The following is a 23,687-nucleotide window of genomic DNA, read 5'->3' as shown; positions in this document are numbered from 1 at the left end:
TTACAAAAAAAATTAGTTCTTTGTCATTCTGCTGATCAATTGCTTAGTAATGAATGTTCTCTTTGGTGCTGCATGTGTACCTCAGAAGATTTCTAGTCCTGAATCCTGCAGCTCAACAGTGCATGAGCTGCAACCTGTTTGGAAATTCCTCAGGATTTCTTTATTCTGTTTGCGCAGATTAGCTGTAAGCTCATCTGTTACTCTTCACATTACAATATCATCAAGGACAGCCATGTGTTTTTAGACAGGGAACAGATACATTCTGTTGTTGGGTGGGAGTTGTTTGTTTTTTGTTTTTTTAATATCTACAAGGGTACTTCAAAAAATCAGGTAATTAGACCACATGCACTTGTATGTTTATTGTTAGGCATCTATGTTGTTCCATCACAACACAAAAACATCCATCCCATCAGTGCAAGTCGTATAATGAAGATGTTCAGCACAGCATCATCGGTTATGGATTTGTGTTTTTTCAAAGAACCAACGACCTGGAACTCACTTGGTGTGAGTTCTTTTCTCTGAGGTAGCTGGTCCAGCACCTCCCATGCAATGTATTTTGCATTTTGTGTTCAATGTTCTTAACAGCTTCTTGAATCTTTCTTTCTCTACAGTACAAACAGGTACTGTACCTCAGTAAGGGTGTTCTTCAGATTCTAAGTTGAGTGGTGATATTTCAGTGGAAATGGAGCCATTTAAATGACCCAGTGAAAATTTACTTTCACTTTCAGTTTAAACAAAGAGAAGAGTAACATCTCCTTATTACAATTTCATATTATAAAACCACTGATTTTTTTTATTATTAATGCAAACTGAAAGTGGTATATGCTGAATTTTCAGAATTATTGTAAATAGGAAGTTCAATTCACTTACTAAACACAAAATACAAGCTCAGAATGAAAATAAAATAGCTAGTAATGCAGTTTACCGCATAACTGATTCACGAACATTGAATAATTCACATTAAAGAAAACTACAAAGGCTGTGGTTTTGATTACTGCTTGTAACATTTCAATACAGAGCAGAGACGCTAAAGTGAACGGAAGAGAGCTTACGAGGAGCAGCAATGTCAGTTTTCATGTGAGTTACAGGCTAGTGTAGTTACGTGCACTTTGCCAGTGGTCAGATATTTTGAGGCCATAAATTAAGGAGACGAAAGTGTGTCCTTTAATTCTATAAGTTGCTGCACCTATTATCACTTTCCAGTTGTTGCTTGGTTTGCATGTATGGAATGCAATGGAACAGCAAATATTTTATGGAGCTTGTATTAGCAGGGATGCATTATTGCCTGGGGAGATAGAAGGCCACAATTCAAGTGCCGCACGTGCCTGCATGGCCTTTTCGTATGCATTAGTGTAATTTATCTTTAGATGCTGTACTGCTTTGACCTGTCTGTCATGGTAAAACCAAATCATTTCCAAACAGCAGCACTAACCCTGTCAGTTGTAAATTCTCACTCTTCATATCCTCCTTTTTTTTTTCCTCTTTCCACACTCATTACTGCCAGGCATCATTGGTGAAGTTGATACAGTCATGCTTAGAACGAGTGCTGAAGATTTTCTGAATGTTATTTATTGTCCAGAGGACGTATTGCATATTGATTTTTTTGTACATACTGAATTGAATAATAAATTTGCTGTATTGACCAAGAATATGATTAATGAATTTTATTAACATTGCAGTACTTTAGATAAAACAATCAAAAAGAAGTGTACAGATGCTGTTTTTATTCGTATGTAATGAAAGTTGTTGATAGTCGGTGTATTCTGTTGTGTAATGTAATCTTAAATGTCTTCTCAAATTTCATCAGTAAGGTGGTTTACGTTCTTGCCAACCGTGGTCAAAAAGTGGTTGTTGCCAGTGGCAACCTGGCAAACGTTAATGTCAGCCCTGCCCGATAAGCAATAGTCCCTCAACAGTATTCAAACATCATCTAAAAAGTTGATGGAAGCCTGGCAAGCTTACTTAAGGAAAACATTAATACATTTTTAATTCTAAATAGCAATAGATCATTTTATTATTAATACATATTATTTAGTTATTTGGCTGACACATTTATACAAGACAACTTACAATATTTTAAGATGCAATTGGTTACATTTCTTTCTTGCTTTTCCAGTTGGAGTGCAGGAAGTTGAAATGATTTGCTCATAGTCGCACAGTGTCAGTAACAGGATTTGAAGTCATAGGTCCAAACCACTATGTGTAAAATCTGCCTGTTGTGTAATGACTATTTATCTTGTATTGGTTCTTTCCTCGTTAATATTCTTAGTTGGCCTTTTATGGTGAGCACTATCAGATGAGTTTCATATTTTACAGCATTTTACAATAACTTTTTCAGTCAAATATTGTACACTGCTATTAATTGTGGACAAATATTTGTCGGCGTTCTTGTGTTGCTTTATTTCTTGCCTTACTCAAAGTCAATAAGTTAGGTCCATAAGTATTAGGACAGTGACACAATTTTAATAATTTTGGCTTTGTACACCACCACAATGGATTTGAAACAAACCAAGCATTATGTGATTAATGTATAGACTTTCATCTTTAATTTAAAGGGTTTACCAAAAACATCATATGAGTCATTTAGGAACGACAGCCTTTTTTACATAGCCCTCATATTTCCAGGAACTCAAAAGTATTTGGACAAACTAACATATTCATAAATAGAATGATCATTTTCAATATTTAGTTGAAAATCCTTTACAGTCAATGACTGCCTGAAGTCTGGAATCTATGGCCATCTCCAATTACTGTGTTTCCACCCTAGTGATACTTTACCAGGCATTTACTGCAGATGTCATCAGTTGCTTCTTGTTTGTTGGACTTTCTGCCATCAGTTTTGTCTTCAGCAAGTGAAATGCATGTCCAGTTGGGTTTAGATCAGTTGATTGAATTGGCCATTGAAGAATATTTCACTTCTTTGCCTTGAAAAGCACTTGCTTTGCTGTCATAGTATGTTTTTGGCTCATTGTCCATCTGTACTGTGAAGCGTTGTTGTATTAGTTTTGCAGCATTTGCTTGAATTTGAGCAGATAGTACAGCTCTATATACTTCAAAATTCATCCTGCTACTTCTGATATCATCAACAAACACTAGTGACTGACTTCCATTCTCAGAAATGCATGATCATGCCATAAAACTGCCTCCATCATGTTTAAACAATTGATGTGGTATTCACTAAATCATGAACAATTTCTTCTCTTCTTCATACTCTTCTCTTTCAAACATTCTGATATACAGTATATTGATCTTAGTTTCCATTGTCCAAAGAAAATTGTTCCAGATCGGGACAGGCATTAAAAATGTTTTCTGGAATCTATTGTGGTGGTGTGCAGAGCCAAAATTATGAATATTGTGTCATTGTCCAAATACTTATGGACGTAACTGTGTGTTACTTTTTATGCTGAATGTTGAACTTTATACAGGTTTTCTCATATTGGACTCTTCTAAGCTTACTGTATATAATCCAGGTTTAGAATCTATAGCCTGGGTCAATGACTACCTTGGCAGCATCAAGGACAAGGCAGGAACCAACCCTGGACTGGGTGCCCTAGTTTAAGGCAAACTCAATTCAACCACAACCACATTCAATCATCCAGTGTTGATTTAGAATTGCCAGTTAACTTAATTCATACATGTTGGGTATGTGGGGTTAAAAATTAAGCACCCTCTTGCAGACACATGGAAGATTAGTAAACTCCACACAGACTGTGACTGAGCCCGAGATTTAGACCCACTCTCTTGGAGCTGCAAAGCAAAAATGATAGAATAAGCTTTGCACATACAGCATTTGTGTATCTATGCCTGTATATTCTGTGCTTCCAGCAAATATGAAGTGTAGTGAGGAATTTCCTCTTCGAAAAGAAGGTACACCACATCAGTAACAAAATATTGAAAGCTTTTTCAGTTTTTGCACCAGGAGCCTAAAACAAAAAAACTTCCTGGCATGTCTTAACTGCTGAGCTGCTATACTGAACAATGTGCTTTAGGCTTCTATGTTCTCTATATTTTTGAGGGGAGTGTACTGGTTTAGTTTCTATTTCTGTTGTACATTGTCTTCCTTCACATTTTATCAATAACAATACATCTTGATCACAGAAAAAACAAGAAACAGTATTCCAGGGATAGATTAGGCACATTATTATTATAGCTCTATTTATGGCCATCAAGGCAGTGTTCCGCTCTCATTGCGATTACAGGATGTACAGAAAATTGATGTGAGAAGTTTCCGTTCGCTAATTAAGAAACTTCTCTAATTGGGGTGTATTATAAAAAAAAAAAAAAAAAAAAAAAAAAATCTGGGACAATGATTAGATGCCTCCCTTTTTTTGAAAAGCCCTGAAGATTTGGGGCTTGACGTGAAATTAATAATGAACCTCTGAGGACAGCAGTCGATTAGTGGAGTCTATTTTCTGAAGGAAGCAAGTGTGTGGTAGGGTGTCAGGGGAGATGCGTTCATTGTAGGAGAAAGAGAGAGGCGTACTGTAAAACTCGCAACCAGTGTTCAATCAAACATATGATCTCCCACTCCACTTGTCACTACCAAATGTAATATTTTAAATTAAGGTGTTTCCCCAGAAAAATGCTTTCATTTTTTTCACTTGATCCCTTCAGTTTTTAGCCAGAAACTAAATGCAAACAAAATTCTTTTAGTTCTTTTTTTTCACTTTTTTTATTTAGATAGTGGTGCTCAGCAAGATTTTTTGCTGACCAGTGGGTTGTCCAACCTGAGCTGTAAAGAAAGGGCTTACCAAGTGCCACTTGGTGCAGTGTCCATAAAGCTCCCCACTTTAGCCTAGATGTTGTTGTTATAGCTGTAAGTCCTCACAAGGGAATTTTCAATTATCTAATCATTTTGTTTACCTCCGCTTGGCAGGTTTTATTACTCCTTTGGGTTATTGTATAGAAATTTAATACGTTGACTTTGGAGATAAGCTGTATAGAAGAGTCTTCAGACTCCTATAGGAATTGACTCTTTGGTATTCTGCGTGTGAGGTATAACTTTTTGTATAGTCAATGGCCTGGGTTAGAAAGTATCTTGACCACTGTAAGCACAGGCACATGTTGTCAAAACATGTCATAAGAAGTCAAGGCATATAGAAAGCTGCTGCTAGTCAGAGAGCTGGGCATAACTACTTCAATACAGTAGTCAGAATGAGAAGAAGAGTGGGTGTGGACTTCCAGTTAGGGTTGTGGTGTGCATGTACTGATAACACCAGCCTTGGCCTGGGGCAGGAGGCTATGTTAGGGAGTTATTGTGTGTGTGTGTGTGTGTGTGTGTGTGTGTGTGTATACTAGGGTTAGGGTTAGGGCTTGCTTCGCTCGCCAAATCCTGTGTTTGGTTAATCGGATATACAATTTTAAAAGCTTTTTTTTTCCTTTGGAATTGTTTCAGTTTCATTATTTGCACTTTTACTTTAAAGCTTCATTAAAAACAATATTTGGAATTACCTTTTCTTCAAGATCGCATTGAATTTTGATTCCGTTTATGGAGACACATTGTGACAACGCAATGTATAACTGTACATGAGTGAATATTGTTTCTGTTTCTCTAATAAATAATCCGACTTTTTCTAATGTTTGTCCCTGTGATTTGTTAATTGTTGTAGCAAAAGCTATTCTCACGGTAAACTGTAAACATTTTAATACGAATGGCATATCACGATCTCCTTTGGTGTCTAATGTTAATCGCAGAATACATACATTACCTTTCTTGTCGCCTGTTAAAATTTACATCGCTTCTCCATGATCATACATATACACCTGCCCAAATTGTGTATTGTTTGAAATTAAACTTGTCGTTGCTTTAACTGTTGCGGGACCACAGATTCTCATAGCATATGGTCCATTATTGTGTAAATCCACGTTTTGTGTATTGAATGATGCGAAGGCTAAAAGACTTCGTTTTCCACTCTTTGCCTTTTATTTCTGACTTCGATTTTTCCTGCAATTTTTTCACCTGGTTCTGATGATTAATTACCTTTTGTTTGCGCTAATGCGATCTTTAGTATCTTATTTTTCATACTGTAGCGACTGACGTAATAAAGTTTTACTTGAACAATCGCCGACTTTGTAACCCCAAACACAACTTTCTAGCACCCTCTCCAGCCCCTCCTCCCCCGGGTCTCGCCCCCCCCTTACCGCATCAATCAATACCCCATTATCAGTCTTCCGTGCTGTACTCCGCCCTCCCTCAATCGGACCTAACGGTCACTTAAAACAAAAAAGGCTTCAACCTGGCTGAGATTCTGCAATACTTTTGAATTTTACTGCTTTCATATTCTGTACCTTTCCCTGCATGTGTATTGCGCCATCGTTTGTTTGAGCCTTTCGAATTCCACTGCTTTCATAATCTCTTATCTGCCTTTTTTCAATCCAACGCTTTTGGGTCTCTTTTCTCTGTGCTGCTCTTTCTTCTCTGCTTATTTCTTGACGTTTCATCTAGAACATATTGTCCTTATACGCTGTGTGTGCTACGTGCCTTTACAAGACTGAGTGTTTTGCAGGCTGTGCTCTTATTTGAAATTGTTTGTAAGTAGGGCGTGTCTTGCAAGAATCTCATGTTCCACGTCCCTGCGAGACGGCCCTGGGACAATCTCTTTTGTCTCGCGGGTCTTCCGAGAACTTCTGAAAAGATCACGTCTCGTCGCCCTGCTTTTCCTTTCCAGGATTTTTTTTTATAATAGAGAGGTGTGTGTGTGTGTGTGTGTGTATACAGTACTGTGCAAAAGTTTTAGGCAGGTGTGGAAAAATACTGTAAACAAAGAATGCTTTCAGAAATATAAATAATGATTGTTTATTGTTATCAATTTACAAAATGCAAAGTGAGCAAACAAAAGAAAAATCTAAATCAAATCAATATTTGGTGTTACTACCTTTTGCCTTCAAACCAGCATCAATTCTTATAGGTACACTTGCACAAAGTCGGGTGTATGATCAACCAATTATACCAAACAGGTGCTAATGATCATCAATGTCACGCGTAGGTTGAAACACAGTCATTAATTGAAGCAGAAACAGCTGTGTAGAAGGCTTAAAACTGGGTGAGGAACAGCCAAACTCTGCTACCAAGGTGAGGTTGTTGAATACAGTTTCATGTCATGGCAAGATTGAGCACAGCAACAAGACACAAGGTAGTTATATTGCATCAGCATGGTCTCTCCCAGACAAAGATTTCAAAGCAGACTGGGGTTTCAAAATGTGCTGTTCAAGCTCTTTTGAAGAAGCACAAATAAAAGGGCAACGTTGAGGATCGTAGACGCAGTGGTCGGCCAAGGAAACTTGCAGCAGATGAAAGACACATCAAGCTTATTACCCTTCAAAATCGGAAGATGTCCAGCAGTGCCATCAGCTCAGAACTGACAGAAACCAGTGGGACCCAGGTACACCCATCTACTGTCCGGAGAAGTCTGGCCAGAAGTGGTCTTCATGAAAGAGTTGCAGCCAAAAAGCCATACCTCCGACGTGGAAACAAGGCCAAGCAACTCAAGTATGCACAAAAACATAGGAACTGGGGTGCAGAAAAATGGAAGCAGGTGCTCTGGACTGATGAGTCAAAATTTGAAATATTTGGCTGTAGCAGAAGGCAGTTTGTTCATCGTAGGGCTGGAGAGCGGTACAATAATGAGTGTCTGCAGGCAACAGTGAAGCATGGTGGAGGTTCCTTGAACGTTTGGAGCAGCATTTCTGCAAATGGAGTTGGAGATTTGGTCAGGATTAATGGTGTTCTCAATGCTGAGAAATACAGGCAGATACTTATCCATCATGCAGTACCATCAGGGAGGCGTACGATTGGCCCCAAATTTATTCTGCAGCAGGACAACGACCCCAAACATACAGCCAAAGTCATTAAGAACTATCTTCAGTGTAAAGAAGAACAAGAAGTCCTGGAAGTGATGGTATGGCCACCACAGAGCCCTGATCTCAACATCATCGAGTGTGTCTGGGATTACATGAAGAGACAGAAGGATGTGAGGAAGCCTACATCCACAGAAGATCTGTGGTTAGTTCTCCAAGATGTTTGGGACAACCTACTAGCTGAGTTCCTTTAAAAACTGTGTGCAAGTGTACCTAGAAGAATTGATGCTGTTTTGAAGGCAAAGGGTGGTCACACCAAATATTGATTTGATTTAGATTTTTTCTTTTGTTCATTCACTGCATTTTGTTGATTGATGAAAATAAATGATTAACACTTCCATTTTTGAAAGCATTCTTTGTTTACAGCATTTTTTCACACCTGCCTAAAACTTTTGCACAGTATTGTATGTGTGTGTGTGTGTGTGTACATATATATATACCACACCCACCTGACCCTAAAATGGGATGAAGTGGGTTCAAGAAATGAATGATTCAATTCTACAGAAATATTCACCACATCTATAAAGCATTTTGGGAGAGTTATTTTCTAGAAGTCACAATACTATATATACAACTAACAGAGAACCATGAAAAATCTCAACAGAAATGCATTGCACCTATATATGACATCTTTTTTTTTTTCCTTTCATCAGATGAAGGTTTGTCCAACTGAGTCCACCCTAACCACTTGACACCTCCACAGGCAGACTGTGAATAACCTTCTTTACCTTTTAAAAGCAAAAAAAGCTGCCTCACAAATATATTAATACAACATCAAATTTTACATAGTACTCTTGGCATTACTACTTGACTCAAGGGTGTTGCACAGTCAATTAAGTACAGACAACAATTAAAAACAGACAACAAATACGTGGTGCCTTCCTATTCATTCCACCAAGCCAAGGTGCTTTACAGGTACAAAAATAAAATAGTTATACACTTTATGTGCAGTTCCTGCATAAGCAAAATAAGTGACTTGATCAAGGTCACACAGTGAGTCAGTGACGGAACTTAAACAGCATCCTTGTGGTTTACAGACATCTGGGCCTCTTTGCTGGTTGGAAAAGTACAATTATAGGCAGTATATATTCTGGTAACATTTGTTATCTTTGAAATGGTGGTATTTTGGAATTCAAGAAATTTAGCAGTTGGCACTGTTGTTAATTAATTTAAGCTGCACACCTTTTAGTATTCTGATAAGGAATGGCATGTGAAGCCAAGAGGAACTGCTAAAGTGATTGAGCTTAAGAAGACGGACCCTATGGAAGTACATATGAACGTCACAAATCCCTTCATCTAGTCTGCTGGTGCATTTTGTGAACATTGCACCTAAGTGAATCAAATATTTTTGTGCAAGGCATTTTTTGGTGTTTCTTTTTGTCCTTTTTTATTTTTCCATTTTTTTTCCTTGAGAATAAAAAACAAATTCTGGCTCTTCATTGCCATGAACATATTTCCAAAGCATTAGAATGAGCAATAATTTGACTACTTTAGTACTGCTTCCCTGGAAGCTGACCTCTTATTTCTCACACGTACTGGACCAAGCATGTTGATGTCCCACTGGTAAAGTGTACAGAATGAGAATGCAAATACATTCTAGCTTTAGATGACTGGATTGCATGTTCAGACAAGAAGATGATTCAAGTGGATTGGTACATCATTGACATTTCAGATCAGCTGCTTTAAAGCTAAGCTTATGGCTCAAAAAGTAACAACGGTTTGTTTATAGAGACAGTTGATGATGGCTCGAGGATATTTGTACTGTATGTTATGAGCTGCGAATAGCCGGAATACTGGTATGCACTTTGGCTAGAATAACTGGAATACCAGAACTTGTTAGGCAGGGCCTTCTGTATTTAACATGAGGATCAGTTTTTAGGTCATGACATTAGTTACATTTCTGAAGCATCTAAAGATAGAAATTTGGATGTTTTTTCCAAGTTGCTTAATACACTTTTACTGGCATGGCCCATTTCATTGAAAAAAAGCTTTCTTGACTGACCAAAAATTAGAAATCATTAAAGGTAGTTCAAAATTTTACCCACTACCCCCCACCCTCTCTCTCCAAGTTAAAAAGCATGTTATTAATGTGTTATTAATATAAATGTTATTAATATATAAGAATTAACCAGGCTTTCGAAGATGAGGAGAGGGAAACACACACACACACACACATACAGTATATGGAGAGAATGTGCAAAGTCCACATAGATAGTAATTGGGTCTGGACTTGAACTCTGTCTCCTATAAGTTGTCTTACTCTTGCACCAGTCTTTTTCAATTTGTGCTACCATTTAGGAGTGGGTGATATACTGTATCAGTTGATCTGGTATACTGGATGAAATTCTTCTTCCAGTGTGACTTTCATAAAAAACGTTTTACCAGTATGCTAAAAATTACAGGGAAACTTGCAAACACATTTAAAAATAAAACACACGTGCAATCAAATAAAACTGGAAATGTGATTATTCTTTTATTTGTGTATTTGTATCTTACGTGTAATGCCTTTGTGTATGGACTTGTATGTGAAGTGCATGTGACAAGTGCCCCTTTAAAAACATTACCTAGCGTGCTATGTGGTTTAACCTGATTGGTCAGTTGATGGAAACAAGAAGGTACCCCCCCATCCCATTTGTTGTGCAGTTATGGTCCATAATAGTTTCTATATTATACATATTGTTAAATTTATAAATAGCAGGTATGTCTGGGGCTGCTCAGTACAGGTAACTGTGGAAAAGCAGAAACAGAGGGAAATATATCACAATATTGTAACCAAAAAAAAGTTTATATGGACAATTTTATGTATTTTGTAACATTTATTCTTGTTTTAGATTTTAAAATCCTATCTTTAAACTGCCATACTTTCCCAAGGGTATTAAATAAATAAAAGCCAAAATGAGGATGTAAACAAGGCTGTGTGTAATGTGCTTGCCAGCATTCACCTAAATATTTGACGTTTTTGGAACCCTTACCAGCTGCATCTCAAGCAATTAAGACAGACCTGACATGACCAAAAGCAAATGAAAATGGGCCACTGCACTTATTTTGATTGTAAAATTTCAAGGGGTAACTCCACAAACATTCAGTGATGGGTAATTCACTGTTGCCTTCAACATTTATTATCTAGTATACAGTAAGAAATGCTTCTCATGTACCACTTTAGCCTTTACTAAAGTATTGCCCTAAAGTTAATTAGTATCACATCCAAGAATAGTTTCTCTGGCAATTCTGATGTTAATTGAGTAAAGTCATGTTACTGCAAAGCACCAGTTTAACGTTTGGTAGATGAATGGATAAATTTTATTATTATAAAATATTTTGCTTTTATTATTATAAAAAGTCTTTTCAACTGCTTTGAATATTTAGTTATTGTAAACCACCATAGAACATTTTCTGTTGATGTTTTTTATGCATACACACTTTATTACGTTATGTAAAACAGAATAAAAACCACAAAAACAGTGGGGCATGTTAGTTATAACAAATGATTATGGTAACTCTTCATTTTAAGTACTGTTAAAATGCACCTATTACTCATATACTGTTATGTAACAACCTTAACAAAGGTTTCTTTTGGTCTTAATTATGCTCACAAAGCATCAGAAGTGTGATTATACATTTCTGCAGTGTAGCCTATTGAAATAACTTCACTTTGGAATGGTCTGAGGTGACTTAGGTGAGACATATTTCTCTTGATTTTGCATGACCTGTGAATCCTTCATATTCATCAGGTATTTACCAGCATATCAAAGGCTCCTAATATGCTACCCTGGCTAAAGATGAATAACCACTCTACTGACTTTTTACTCATGAAGCTAAATACATAGCTGCAGAAGCCAGTAATGCAGCAGTTGCCCTTGCCAATGCTTCATTCTCTGTAGAGTTTTCAGAACAGATACAAAAAGTAACTTGTGATGCTGAATAAGATGATTTATGATGTCACTGTAAGCCAGATAAATTTAAATCGATGTCATGAATGTGAATATGTAGACTTTGACAGGCTTGCCGTAGGTGGCTGCCTACTGCTGTTGGACAGGCAGATAGGCAAAGTGTGGTATGCTGTTAATCACCTCTTTAGTTACGCTGATTACACACTGATGTTTCTATTTACTTCATACATGTAATCAGGCCGAGTGTATGGCTGGAGTGCTTGGATCTTAAAATGTCACTCTATGTTGAGTAAAGGTGACAGCAAGTGACCACTAATTTGTATCTTCACTTAACTTTTTTTCTCCTCTTTTTCCCCATTTACTTCAGGATCCATCCACTCGGGACTTGGTTACATTGAAGGTCGACTCTCAGGGATTTTTCCTGTACTGGACTGGCCACAGCATGGTGAGTGAGTTTGCAGTTTTATGTTATATACAGTGGCTGTTGACGGTGAATATCAGCACAAAGCATTTACCAAAACAGTTCAATGCAAATTATCCTGTCTAACAGGGATAAAATGGAGAGTTCTAAAGACTGCATTAGTATATAGTGAACTAGTAAAAGGCTATAAGATGGGAACATAAGCCAATTCCTGACCTCCTACTCTGTGTTCTGATTCTTGTGTGCTTCTGTTGATTTTTAATAGCTCCCCATTGGCTCTATTGACTGACAAGTTTGAAATCTATAAAATAAAAGGTCTTGATGGAGATGCTTTTAGAGTATTATTGCTCAGTGCGTTGCTGAATTTCGGTTTGCTATTCCTTCAGTATAATTTGCTATTTCATAAAAAAATTGCATTAATTCAATTTGATACAATTGCGTTGTCCAGTAGGAGGAACACAGTGGGCGTTGTCTTTCACTTCAAGCTCTTAATTACAGTCTAAGTTGCTTCCTTTTAATTGAAATCCTTGCACAATTATGGTTTCTGGTCTCCAAGTCACTGCACTTACTGTTTAAAAATGTACCATTGATTTTTCTTCTTTGTGTTTGCATAGTCTACCAATTTGAATTTCAAAGTCTAGAAAACCATTAAGGGTTATTTACTCCTAGCAGTTGCACTTAAGGATAAAATATAAACCAGAATAAATATAAACAGTGACAAAGAGTGTCATATTATGTGCTCTACTATCTTTAGTTTTGCCATCTACAATGCGGGTTCAGCTCCATGCTCCCACTTCCTCTTAGGGAGCTCTTGAACCCGACACCGTCGGTAATGTAACCGGATGAGATGGACAATGAGAACACCAAAACAAAGCAAGGGGAAAGGTGCAAAGTGCAGAAGTGCTTTGATTTAAAACAGTCAAAAGCAAAAAGTGTTCAAAACAAGTACAGTTCTTCTAAAATTCAATAAATAAACAATCCATTAAAAACAGTGAAAATGTGGAGGTTAAAATCTAATAAATAATCCATCAAAATGAGGTTAAAACAATGGCTGGAAGCAGTCCTTTTAAAAACAAAACCCGGTTCCGCCTTCAGCTGGCGGCTCCCCTGCTTCTCCCATCCGGGCCATGCACCAGGGGAGTCGCCCTACCTGCAGCTGACCTTCTCCTAAGGGTCTGGTCGCCTTTCGGTCCCTGGCTCTGTAGGGCTGGGCGCTCACGCTGGGGCTTACACCTCCCAAGCCTCAGACTCCTGCTGCCTGCTGCGACCTTACCAGGTGAGCTGTCCTCGATTGTGGTCACTCCTGCTCCTCTGCAAAACTCGGCAGGAGTGACCCAATCCGTTTTCCCCTGGGTGCCAGCCAAACACCCTGCTAAGGATCACTTCTCCCAGCTGCCTGTCCTTCTACAGTGAGCCTGCTCTTACTCACTCACACCAGCTCCTTCGCGTCCTGCTTTTTCTCCTATTTAACCTCTGTCCTCTGTTTTCTCTTTTTTTTTTTCCCTGATCGTCTTCCGCACTCACGCTTCTCCTGTTTATAATGGGGACATGGCACAGATGCGGCGATTAGCAGCTCCCAGCATCAATTACAGATACAGACGATTCCTCACCTGTGCACTTAAGTGAGGAAATGCCCGCACCACGTTGCGTCCAAGAACCACTCCGGCCACACTACCACACCCCCTCTATAAGCCGCAAGTGTGGAGATTATTTATTTAAAAACTGGCCTTTTCTTCTAAGCTGTGGACCTGCTATACCACACTGTGTGCATTTGAAGTCCCCATAGTTGTAAGCTGAGAAGCAGTAATTTGTAAAGATCATCAGTTGCAACAGGATTAAAAGAAATACATTTATTTGGCAGAGTAATCTTTGTGACAGAAGAGAAAGAAGATATTGACTCTGGGGCCAGTGGTGGTTCCAGGTTCCTTTTCTTGTAGGACATAGTATGGTCACAGTAGCTAGTTGATGGGGCACAAAAAGAACATAATCTATAATGGCACATGCTAGCTTTATTATGAACAAGGAGTATTATAATCTTAATTATATCACCAGAGATCTTTTCAGAGTTTTTGCATCACATCCTCCTGATACATCAGAGAATCTAATAAAACATTCCCGAATTAAGCAAGCTATATTTATACAAGTCAGCATAACAGACAGCTGTACACAATATAATCTGCTTGCCATGTAGGTAAATAAAATTTGGTCTCATCTTTGATTTCCTGCAGAACTACAGCAGCATTTTCAACAATAAAATCATTTTTATAGTCCATGACATGCCACAATTTGAGAAAAAAATATACTTGCAAAGTGAGCTGTCAAAACATCATCACACTTTACAAAGACATCTGTAATTCCTCTGAAATCTCCCCCTGTTGGAAAAATCTCTACTCTCATTAGGTCCCCTGATTGCCAGCTCCTGGCAACACAACGGTGATGTTGCATCTGTTAGACCCTTGACTAGAGCTCCATTCATTTTCAGCTTTTCTTTGTGCTTTGCCACCTGAAACTGTGCACCCAGGTGTTCCAGTCTTAATTTGTCAAGTATGCTTGAAAGTGCTAATGCACTTAAATTAGAGATTATTAACCTTTAACTAATGCAAACCTTTTCTGATTTTAACATTTTTGTGACCCACTTCAGCAAAAATGAAGGCTCAAAAAAGATCACTTTTCATAACAGTAAAGTAAGTGAGGTTAAAAAAAAAGATAGCCCTCCTTTATTGTGGGTTTCATAATAAATTCATCTGTTTAGCTATATATTCATTGAAGTCAAGACTCTCAACAACCAAACCCCCTACAAACACATACACACTTTACAAATATGATGCGACCCTCAAGTTGAGAAACCCTAACTGAAATGTTCCTTTAATTTTGGTGTTTCTTACACACCCTGTCAAAATTGACAAGATCTTCAAAAATAAACCCAGACCACATGATGCGGCCACATGCCAGATTCATCAGCGCTTTCAGCGAGTCACTAAGTCATATAATACCACAAATGATAGACCCATTCATGTTACTTGACTTTTGAACCAAACTTTTGACATTGGTCAATCTTCATTTTTTGACAGTCTCTATCTCCTCAAACCTGAAAGAACAGGATTTCTCCCAGTTTATATCCCCAGCCATACTACTACGGTACATACAATAGGATTATTTACAAATGTTTAGTATTTATAAATTATAAACAGCAGCAAATCCTTACATGAACACTTTCAACAGCTGTCTTCTTTATGAAGTCTACATCCACTAAGCTTTTAGGGGTTAAAATGATAAAAGAAAGTGGATCAATGAATATCTTGAGGTAACAGGTAGGAAATTATCTACCTATAGTTTTGACTATTGGCAGTTTTCTTTAAGAATGAAATAAAAATGACATGTATGAAGGCCTGCTGACTCATGCACATTCACGATGGTATTTTGTTACTTACAGTGTAGACAATTTTCTTCATAGAAACCCATTGAAATTGGGTGTTTCTGTACTTCAGTGGGCTAAGCTGTCAACAGCAGATAAGCAAGTTGCAGCTTCACTCCTGGCCGGGAGTTCCGTTGGCAGTACATTTGTACTGTATATAAAAGAAAAACAACAAAAAACAAACAAAAAGAACTCTATAACCATGGACTGGGGCAATCTCCAGACATACAATAAGAGCATGTGCCCCAGCGTACCCAGCGTAGCACCGTCCCTGTCTGGGGTATTTCTAGGTTTTTAAATGTAGCTAATTTTGTGAACTGGGACATCTACTAATATGGCATAACTGTTTGCAAGGACACAAAGGTCAGTGGAAACTGGGAGAAAGACAATTTACTCTCTCTGGTTGGAAGTGATGTGCTTCGTGAAGGGGTTAGGGGCACCACTCTCTCTCTCAGACTTCCTTGTCTTGAAAGATGTGAAGCCTAAAAAAGGAATTAGCCACTGTCATTAACTGTACAGGTAAAGTTTTGAAAATGTGACTCCTATATCCTGACGGATCAGAAGTAGAAGAATTAGGCTGAAATGCTATATTACAAGTTTATTTTATATATTTTTCCATTAGACAATCATGGTTAAAAGTTAAGTATTATGTGACAATTTACCAGGCAGTAAATTCTTAAGCCAAAACTTCACATTTTAGTCAATATAATCACCACTCTCTATATCTGTAAAAAGAAAGACCCATGTTCTGATATTTGAGACCCTCTGAAACTCCGTTTCTCAGTTGAAACCTGGACAATCCTCAACCCTCTCCCAACTACTTACATACTGCCATAAAAATGACTTATTCAAGTTGTATGGATTTGCTAAATTAGGTGGTACCAATTTTCTTCAGGTTTGACCACTTTTTTTAAAATCCCATTCTCTACTGATAGCTGCTTCACTCATAAAATGCCTCAATTTTTTGCAGTTTTTGGCAGATGATTAAAAGTTCTTTTGTGGCAGTATTTTTTGCTTTCTCATTCTCCTGTCTCCCACAGTGGATATATAGATTGTGGTTCTAAATACAGAGCTAAATAAAGAGCTGCTTTTGGTCTTCACATTTAATGTTTATCTTTAAAAAATACATGGTCAAGTACTTAATATTGGAAGATGCGTAGCAAAACTGACCCAAAGAAATTTTGGAGCCAAAATCTGTTTTTTCATTTTGTAGAAAATCTCATTTTACTTTGTAAAGCTTTAAAAATAACTTTCATATTCCAAAACAACTGGAAATCTCTAATTTTTTTTGATGAATCATAATTGGCTCAGTTTGCAATGGTTAACTGTAGAGCCTTTTTTCAGTTTAACAGTCTGTAAATTCAGGTCAAGAATATCATTAATTACACATGTGCAGTGAGGTCTGTGGTAGGAGTGATGGATGCATTCAAGGTGGAGGTAGGATTTACATCAGGGATCAGCTCTGAGCCCTTTCTTATTTGCAATGGTGATGGACAGGTTGACAGACGAGATTAGACAGGAGTCCCCATGGACTATGATGTTTGCTGATGACACTGTGATCTTTTGCGACAGTAGGGAGCAGGTTGAAGAGACCCTGGAGAGGTGGAGATGTGCTCTAGACAGGAGTGGAATGAAGGTCAGTAGGAACAAGACAGAGTACATGTGTGTAAATGAGAGAGAGGTCAGTGGAATGGTGAGGATGCAAGGAGTAGAGTTGGCAAAGGTGGATGAGTTTAAATACTTGGGATCAACAGTACAGAGTAATGGGGATTGTGGAAGAGAGGTGAAGAAGAGAGTGCAGGCAGGGTGGAATGGATGGAGAAGAGTGTCAGGAGTGATTTGTGACAGACGGGTATCAGCAAGAGTGAAAGGGAAGGTCTACAGGACGGTAGTGAGATCAGCTATGTTATATGGGTTGGAGACTGTGGCACTGACCAGAAAGCAGGAGATGGCCTTGTTGGCATACCAAGAAGCAAGGAATTTACTGTCCTCCACAAAAAGCAATTGCATAAAATGACACATTTCTGAAACACACTTATTAATGTTTGAATAATAGGATATTATTTATTTGTGTGCAATATTGAGCTGAACTGAATTCCTCAAATGGCATGCCCTCTTTTCCTAGGGATGTGACGAACTTGAGGTACACCACAAGAACATAATATGTATAAAACCTGTCTGTGCAAGCTTTGTCACGTGTGCATTTGGAAATGTCGCCATTTGTTGGGAATTAACATACTTTGTCGCCTACTGTTACTACATGGAGTCACATAATTAGAATACAACAATGGCTGAGTGTTAAAAATGACAGTCTTGTGCCCATTTCGAATCTGAAAATGCCCCAGCAGCAGTTGCTGTATTTTGTTTAATATGTGATTTCAGCTAACCAATGAAATTTCTGCCATCTTTATCTCTTTAGAAATAATTGACTCCAACAATGTATTAATTTATAACATATACATACATATAAAACTAATTTATTTCTTTCATATTAAGCATACCTGAAACTCTCTTTTACATTACAATCAATATGTAATTATACTTTTTACAGTAAATGCCTTTCATAAATTGCTGAAAATGAAGTGGCTGGAAAGTATATTGTTTTCTCTTTCAGTTCTGGATTTTAGCAGAGACCACAGAAACTAAATGAAAAGACTCAGTCAAGCTGAATTCAGAAAGTGCTGCATGGCCAGCTATGGAATGTGAACCACAACTTTAACAAAACTTAAGAATTAATTCACTTGTTGACCCCTTTTTCTTCTTAAGATTTTAAAAGCTGAACTGTGTACTTTAAATTCCAATTCACTTTGTCCAGACCAATTCCGATTCTCTGCCAAGGAAATGTTTCTTTTTAGATATTGTTCAACCTGAAATGGTGCAATCCTGTGCCAGTACTAAATGTGTTATATTTTAGTGTCTTGAAATGTGTTTGAAAGATATGAGATAAAATTTGTGTCATTTCTGAAAGCAGCAGGTGGATTGAGGTCTGTCTCAACTGAACAGTTAATTAGACGTAAAAAATATATTTGTATTATCGGGAGGTGGGGGGTCAATTGTTGGATTTTTGAAAAATGAGAAAGGTGTGTGTTGGTTTTGTACAAGTACTATATAATTAGACTGTGGAGGACCTTGTACTGGAGGGCTGGATAAAGTGAAATGTTTGAGAAGAAAGCAGAATTTAGAAAAGGGTAGAGTAAGCAAGAATACTGTAAGCTTCTTGAATGAGTTGATGCTCTCCTGAACACATGAAGGGTTTATGGAAGGGTTGGGGTGCCTAACCACGGAGGAGTGTTTTGGGAATTATGAACACAGTGTTGATGTCAGCAGAAACTTGTATGATTTAATATGGGATATAGGTTTGTATAGTCGTCAGGTCATAAGCACAAAGTACACTGAAGGTTTTACTTGCTTGTCCTAATCAACTTCCAACATGCCATCACACTCAACACAATGACTAGTGAGTATAGTGAAAGCTACAATTCTATCTGCTTGCTTAGTGATATGACTGAATGCTTTCAATGTGGACATGGATATTAAATATTACTTTACATTAACACAACATAATATTCTCAAACCTGCTTAATCAATGCACCATTAAGGATAGCTGAAGCCAGTGTTTAAATTGTGTTAAATTGTTTCTCTTACAAATATTTTTAAATGAAAAGTCATTGTAACCTCTTTCTGTTTGTTTTAAATAATTTGGAAAATTGTGTTCCCTGTTAAAGATTGGTCAGATTGAGATGGGGAGTCTTTGTGGTTAGTTGATAGCGTGTCATTGCCTTTGGTCATATTGATGACAGAGGAAGGTTACTTTTGGATATTGATTCCCTTGCATTGTATACTGTGCATATCAAAGACGCTTTATAAGTTAAATTTATTATTATTATTGTTATTATTCATCTTGCTTTCATGGTGTAATTAAAATTGTTGATCCTTAATAATAAGCATGGACTCTGTAGAATGTACAGCTGCTGTGTTTTTTTTTTTATGATGACTTTTAACACAAATAGCTTTGTTTGCCATAGCAAAGGACTGAAATTCTGTTTCTGTATGAGGAGACACAGTTAACTACATTGTGGTTATCACAATGTAATAAAATTGAGCTCCTTAACTCCCTGCCTCGTGCATTTCAGTGTCTTCCAGTCCCTCGTAACTTGTTGCAGTTTTATACTGCTCTTCTTTTGTGTCAGCCCAAAGTGCTTTAGCCATGTTTACTGTGACATTACAAGCACACCATCAGCCAAGGTGTAAATTCTATGAGCTGTTCCAATCAATGATTTACAGTTTAGTAATGTAGAAAGTTTTTGTAGTTGTATTTTTGGTCCTTTTGCAAAAACAGTTATGTGGCTGAAACAAATGTGAGCATGCTACAATAGGGAAAAAAACATTATTGAGGTAAGATCAATTTGAATGAGCAACTAAAGTCAGGTTGGCTCAGAAAAATGCATGCTTTTACACATCATCCTTGCCTAGCATCCAACTGCTACAATATGTGTTAGGGATGCATAATTAATCATATATTAATCACAACTTTGATTATGGCTGCCTCAATATACTGTATATACTCAAATATAAGCCGAGTTTTTCAGTACCCAAAATGTGCTGAAAAACGTCACCCTTGGCTTATATTCGAGTCAGGCGAGAGAGACACACACACACACACACACACACACACACACACATGCGAGAGAGAGAGACACACGCATGCGTGCGCACGAGAGAGTACCATATTGTTTTTGTTGACCCTCTTCTCCACTTACAGAGCTAGTTTACTGTTTTTCTTTGAAATAAATGCTCAAAAACATTTAACCTACTAATGCCTCAATTAATGTATGGTAATTTTATTGGTATTCATTTTGATTATTGAAACTTACCAGTAGCTGCTGCATTTCCCACCCTAGGCTTATACTCGAGTCAATACGTTTTTCCAGTTTTTGTAGGTAAAATTAGGTACCTCGGGTCGGCTTATACTCGAGTATATATTCATTGTGAAAAGTGATGATTTCTGCATTCCTTTTAGTACTCTGTCAGAAATCAAGCTTTCTTAGTTAGAAACCGCTCTAAACAGCAGACGAGTGCTGTAAGCAATTACAGACATATCCGCCGAGCGTGTGAGTGAACTGGCAGATTGGAGGCATTCACATCATTTGACTGATTACAGGCAGTTGTGCTGAATTTTAACAGTCTGGTCCCTAGCAACTTCTTTTAAGAAGTGTATATTTATCTTCTGTCAATGGAAGCCTCCAAAAAATCTGAGCAGTATGAATTCTGTTGAACTTAGATCATCTAACACTGAAAATGTAATTTTAGTACCAAAGGGAAGAGCATCATCTGTATTTTCAAGTGTGAAAGTGGGAGCTCTATACTCAAACACAGAAAATATGTGCAGCCATCTGAAATTCAACCACAGTGCAGTATGATGACAAAGCAAACAGCACTGAGATTGTATCGTAAGGGCTGACACAGATAGCAATTACTTGTTCATTCAATATCGCTTATACCTGTATATAGCAAATTCTTGGTGGCAGATAGTGATAGTGAAATCCATCAAGTTTTATTTAGCAAAAAATGGTTCAGATCAACACTGCACAGTGAAGGTATAACAAAAAAAAGTCAAGTCATCCCCTCCTATAGTCATTCTTCCTGAATTGTATTGCGTTCACTGTTGAAATGAATCTCAAACAAGAGACACACATTATGCAGCCACGTCTTAATTTGTGGTCAAGAAGAACTATGAAAGCATACCTGAGCCTAATAGTTCATTCTGCTTGTGAGGAATTTACACTGAAAAGCAGATGCTTTGTAACGGTATACCTCCTCCAAGATAATAGCAGAGATGCAGTTGCTTAGGGAATGACAGCTGCATTGGCCAACTGGGACTTGCTGGAGAAGCAGCAAGTTTGCATCGCCACAGATAATCATAGGGTAATTATTGTCATGTATACAAAGTTAAATGAAATTCTTACTACATTCTTTGAATGTAGTGAATGCCATCTCTCTCAATGACTGGACCAGATTCTAGTGTTTTGGCCATATAATGCACTTAGCAATTGGTGAGTGTTTTTCTAAAACTAAACATTGTGCATACCACAGTGCTGTTGAAATATTGTTATATGTTATTATCAAATTTAATTGAATGTTTTGGTTGTGCATACAGAATACAGTATATGCAGACAGTCATATACAATAGGTATTTCATTTTAATGCTATTAAAAGAAACTAATAATCACAATTCTATAGTCAATGGCTGTATTCAGCAATCATGAGTTTTATAATAATCATTCACCCTAGTTAGTGCGGTTTTACTTTGTTGTGAAGAGCTGAAGAACACAAGACTATTTTTTAAATTTGCAACATTCTGTAAATCGGAAAGCACATTTTGTGCAAGAGCTTTATAAATTTCCCAGCATGAGTCAGGAATTGTATATACAGTATGGTTGGACAGTTTTTTGCTACTGCAGTAAGTTCTGGCCCCCTCAACCCAGAACTGGGTTAATAATGTTTGAAAATGGATGGATGAAGGGTCATTCTGTACAAATGCATGATTTATGGTATATTTATTTATTTGTTTGTTACATTTCTTTTTGTTTTTTCCAGTTGAAGCACAGGCAGGTGAAGTGACCTGCTCATGGTCACACAATGTCAGCAGTTGGATTTGAACATAACATCTCTTGGTTTAAAGTCCAAAGTCTTAACCACCACATTGCACTGCGAGCCTACTTGCTTCTTTGTGTGTTTTGAAATTGCTTATTAACACCAGTCTGCCCACAGAGAAGGCATTTCTAGGAAATCATGGGTTTTTGCTGTTTGCTTGTGTTTGTTTTTGTTTTGCGATCACAATCAGAGGTTCTGCTTGGTGCATCCTCCACCTCTTCCCTATCAGTTGAATATTAGTTGATATATTGTATTTATGACAGGCCCACTACATATATTTGTGCATATATATATATATATATATATATATATATATATATATATAATATATATGTCCATCCTTTTCTTTTTTTTCTTCAAATAACTTGTTTTACCATAAGGTCACTGGGGCAGCATTGAGGCACAGCAGAAGGACCTCTGAGCTGGACACCAGCTTGTCGCAGTGTATGATTTGTTTATTCATTCTCCCACTTTAGCACCCACATTTTCTAGTTCCAGTTCATGGAGAGTCCAGAGCCATACATGAACTGGAGCATAAGTTGCAGGGCATCAGTGTGTTGTGGAGGGGTTTTCAGTGCCTAACAGGGCTCACTCACACATTCCCTCACACCAGGCTAATTTAGTGTTGCCAGTCAACCAGGAAAATTCACACATGCATGGGGAGAACAGTGACTGGGATGTGATTCAAACTCAAGGCCTCGATGCACAGATTTCCAGTGACTCTGTCCAACTACTTTGTAACTCAAACATGTTTTATTTTGTCTTAAACTGTTGGGATGGTCTCTTGTGTATGCAAGAGCTGACAACCAATGAATGCTCACCTGGATGTTCAGTGCATGCAGCGCAGCTGCAAGGAAATGAGGAGAATAAATATTTTGGACCTTGCAAACAGAAGAGAGGCCTGTCTGTCTGGTGTTTTCTGTTTTATTTACCATAAAAGAATGGAAGAAAGAAAAGAAAGGGCAGAGATTGGTGATGAACTTGAGGTAACCGGAAATCATTTGTACTGCACTGACATGACAGGCACCATGTTATTGACTATCAGAAAAAGGGGTGAGCATGAGATACTTTGGAGATGTGAACCTTTACTGGAAAGTTGTGTAGTTTGCCTTGTCTATATGATTCATAGACAAGTAATCTGACAAACTCTATCAGCAAGATTAGCAACTGCTGTCATCAAATTTGACATCCTCTCTGACTAGAAGTTGTGGAATGTGATGCTGGCTTTAGTCTCCTGGAGGTGTAGCACTTTTCATTTTTATATTCTATTAGCTGTCCCCCACGGCTCCACCCGGCGTAGTAGTGAATCAGGACTGTAAGGAGGACCCTGCCTGGCTCCCTACTCCTGACGTCCCGCTTCCCCCTCCTCTCGGCTCACAGCCACTGTCTCTGATTAGTGCAAATGTATTGCTCCTGCAAGCGAACTGTGATTCTTACTGCGCTGAGAGAA

At 37.8% G+C, this 23,687-nt stretch overlaps 1 protein-coding gene across 9 annotated transcripts in view; it reads left to right on the top strand.

The window, feature by feature from the left end:
* The window catches only part of plcb3 (phospholipase C, beta 3 (phosphatidylinositol-specific)), a 357,037-nt gene that overhangs the window by 31,084 nt on the left and 302,266 nt on the right, over positions 1–23,687 (top strand). For 8 of the 9 annotated variants that reach the window (XM_051920112.1, XM_051920124.1, XM_028802363.2 and 5 more), the window contains exon 2: positions 12,115–12,192. The exons of the other annotated variant lie outside the window; for it this stretch is intronic. In XM_051920112.1, coding sequence (XP_051776072.1) covers positions 12,115–12,192 — 78 coding nt within the window. The remainder of the gene's footprint in view (positions 1–12,114; positions 12,193–23,687) is intronic. 9 annotated transcript variants of the gene reach the window in all.

Source organism: Erpetoichthys calabaricus, chromosome 1, assembly GCF_900747795.2.
Source record: "Erpetoichthys calabaricus chromosome 1, fErpCal1.3, whole genome shotgun sequence".
Taxonomy (NCBI): Eukaryota; Metazoa; Chordata; class Cladistia; order Polypteriformes; family Polypteridae; genus Erpetoichthys; species Erpetoichthys calabaricus.
The sequence above is the reverse complement of the archived record's forward strand: the minus strand, read 5'-3'. Positions and strand labels throughout refer to the sequence as shown.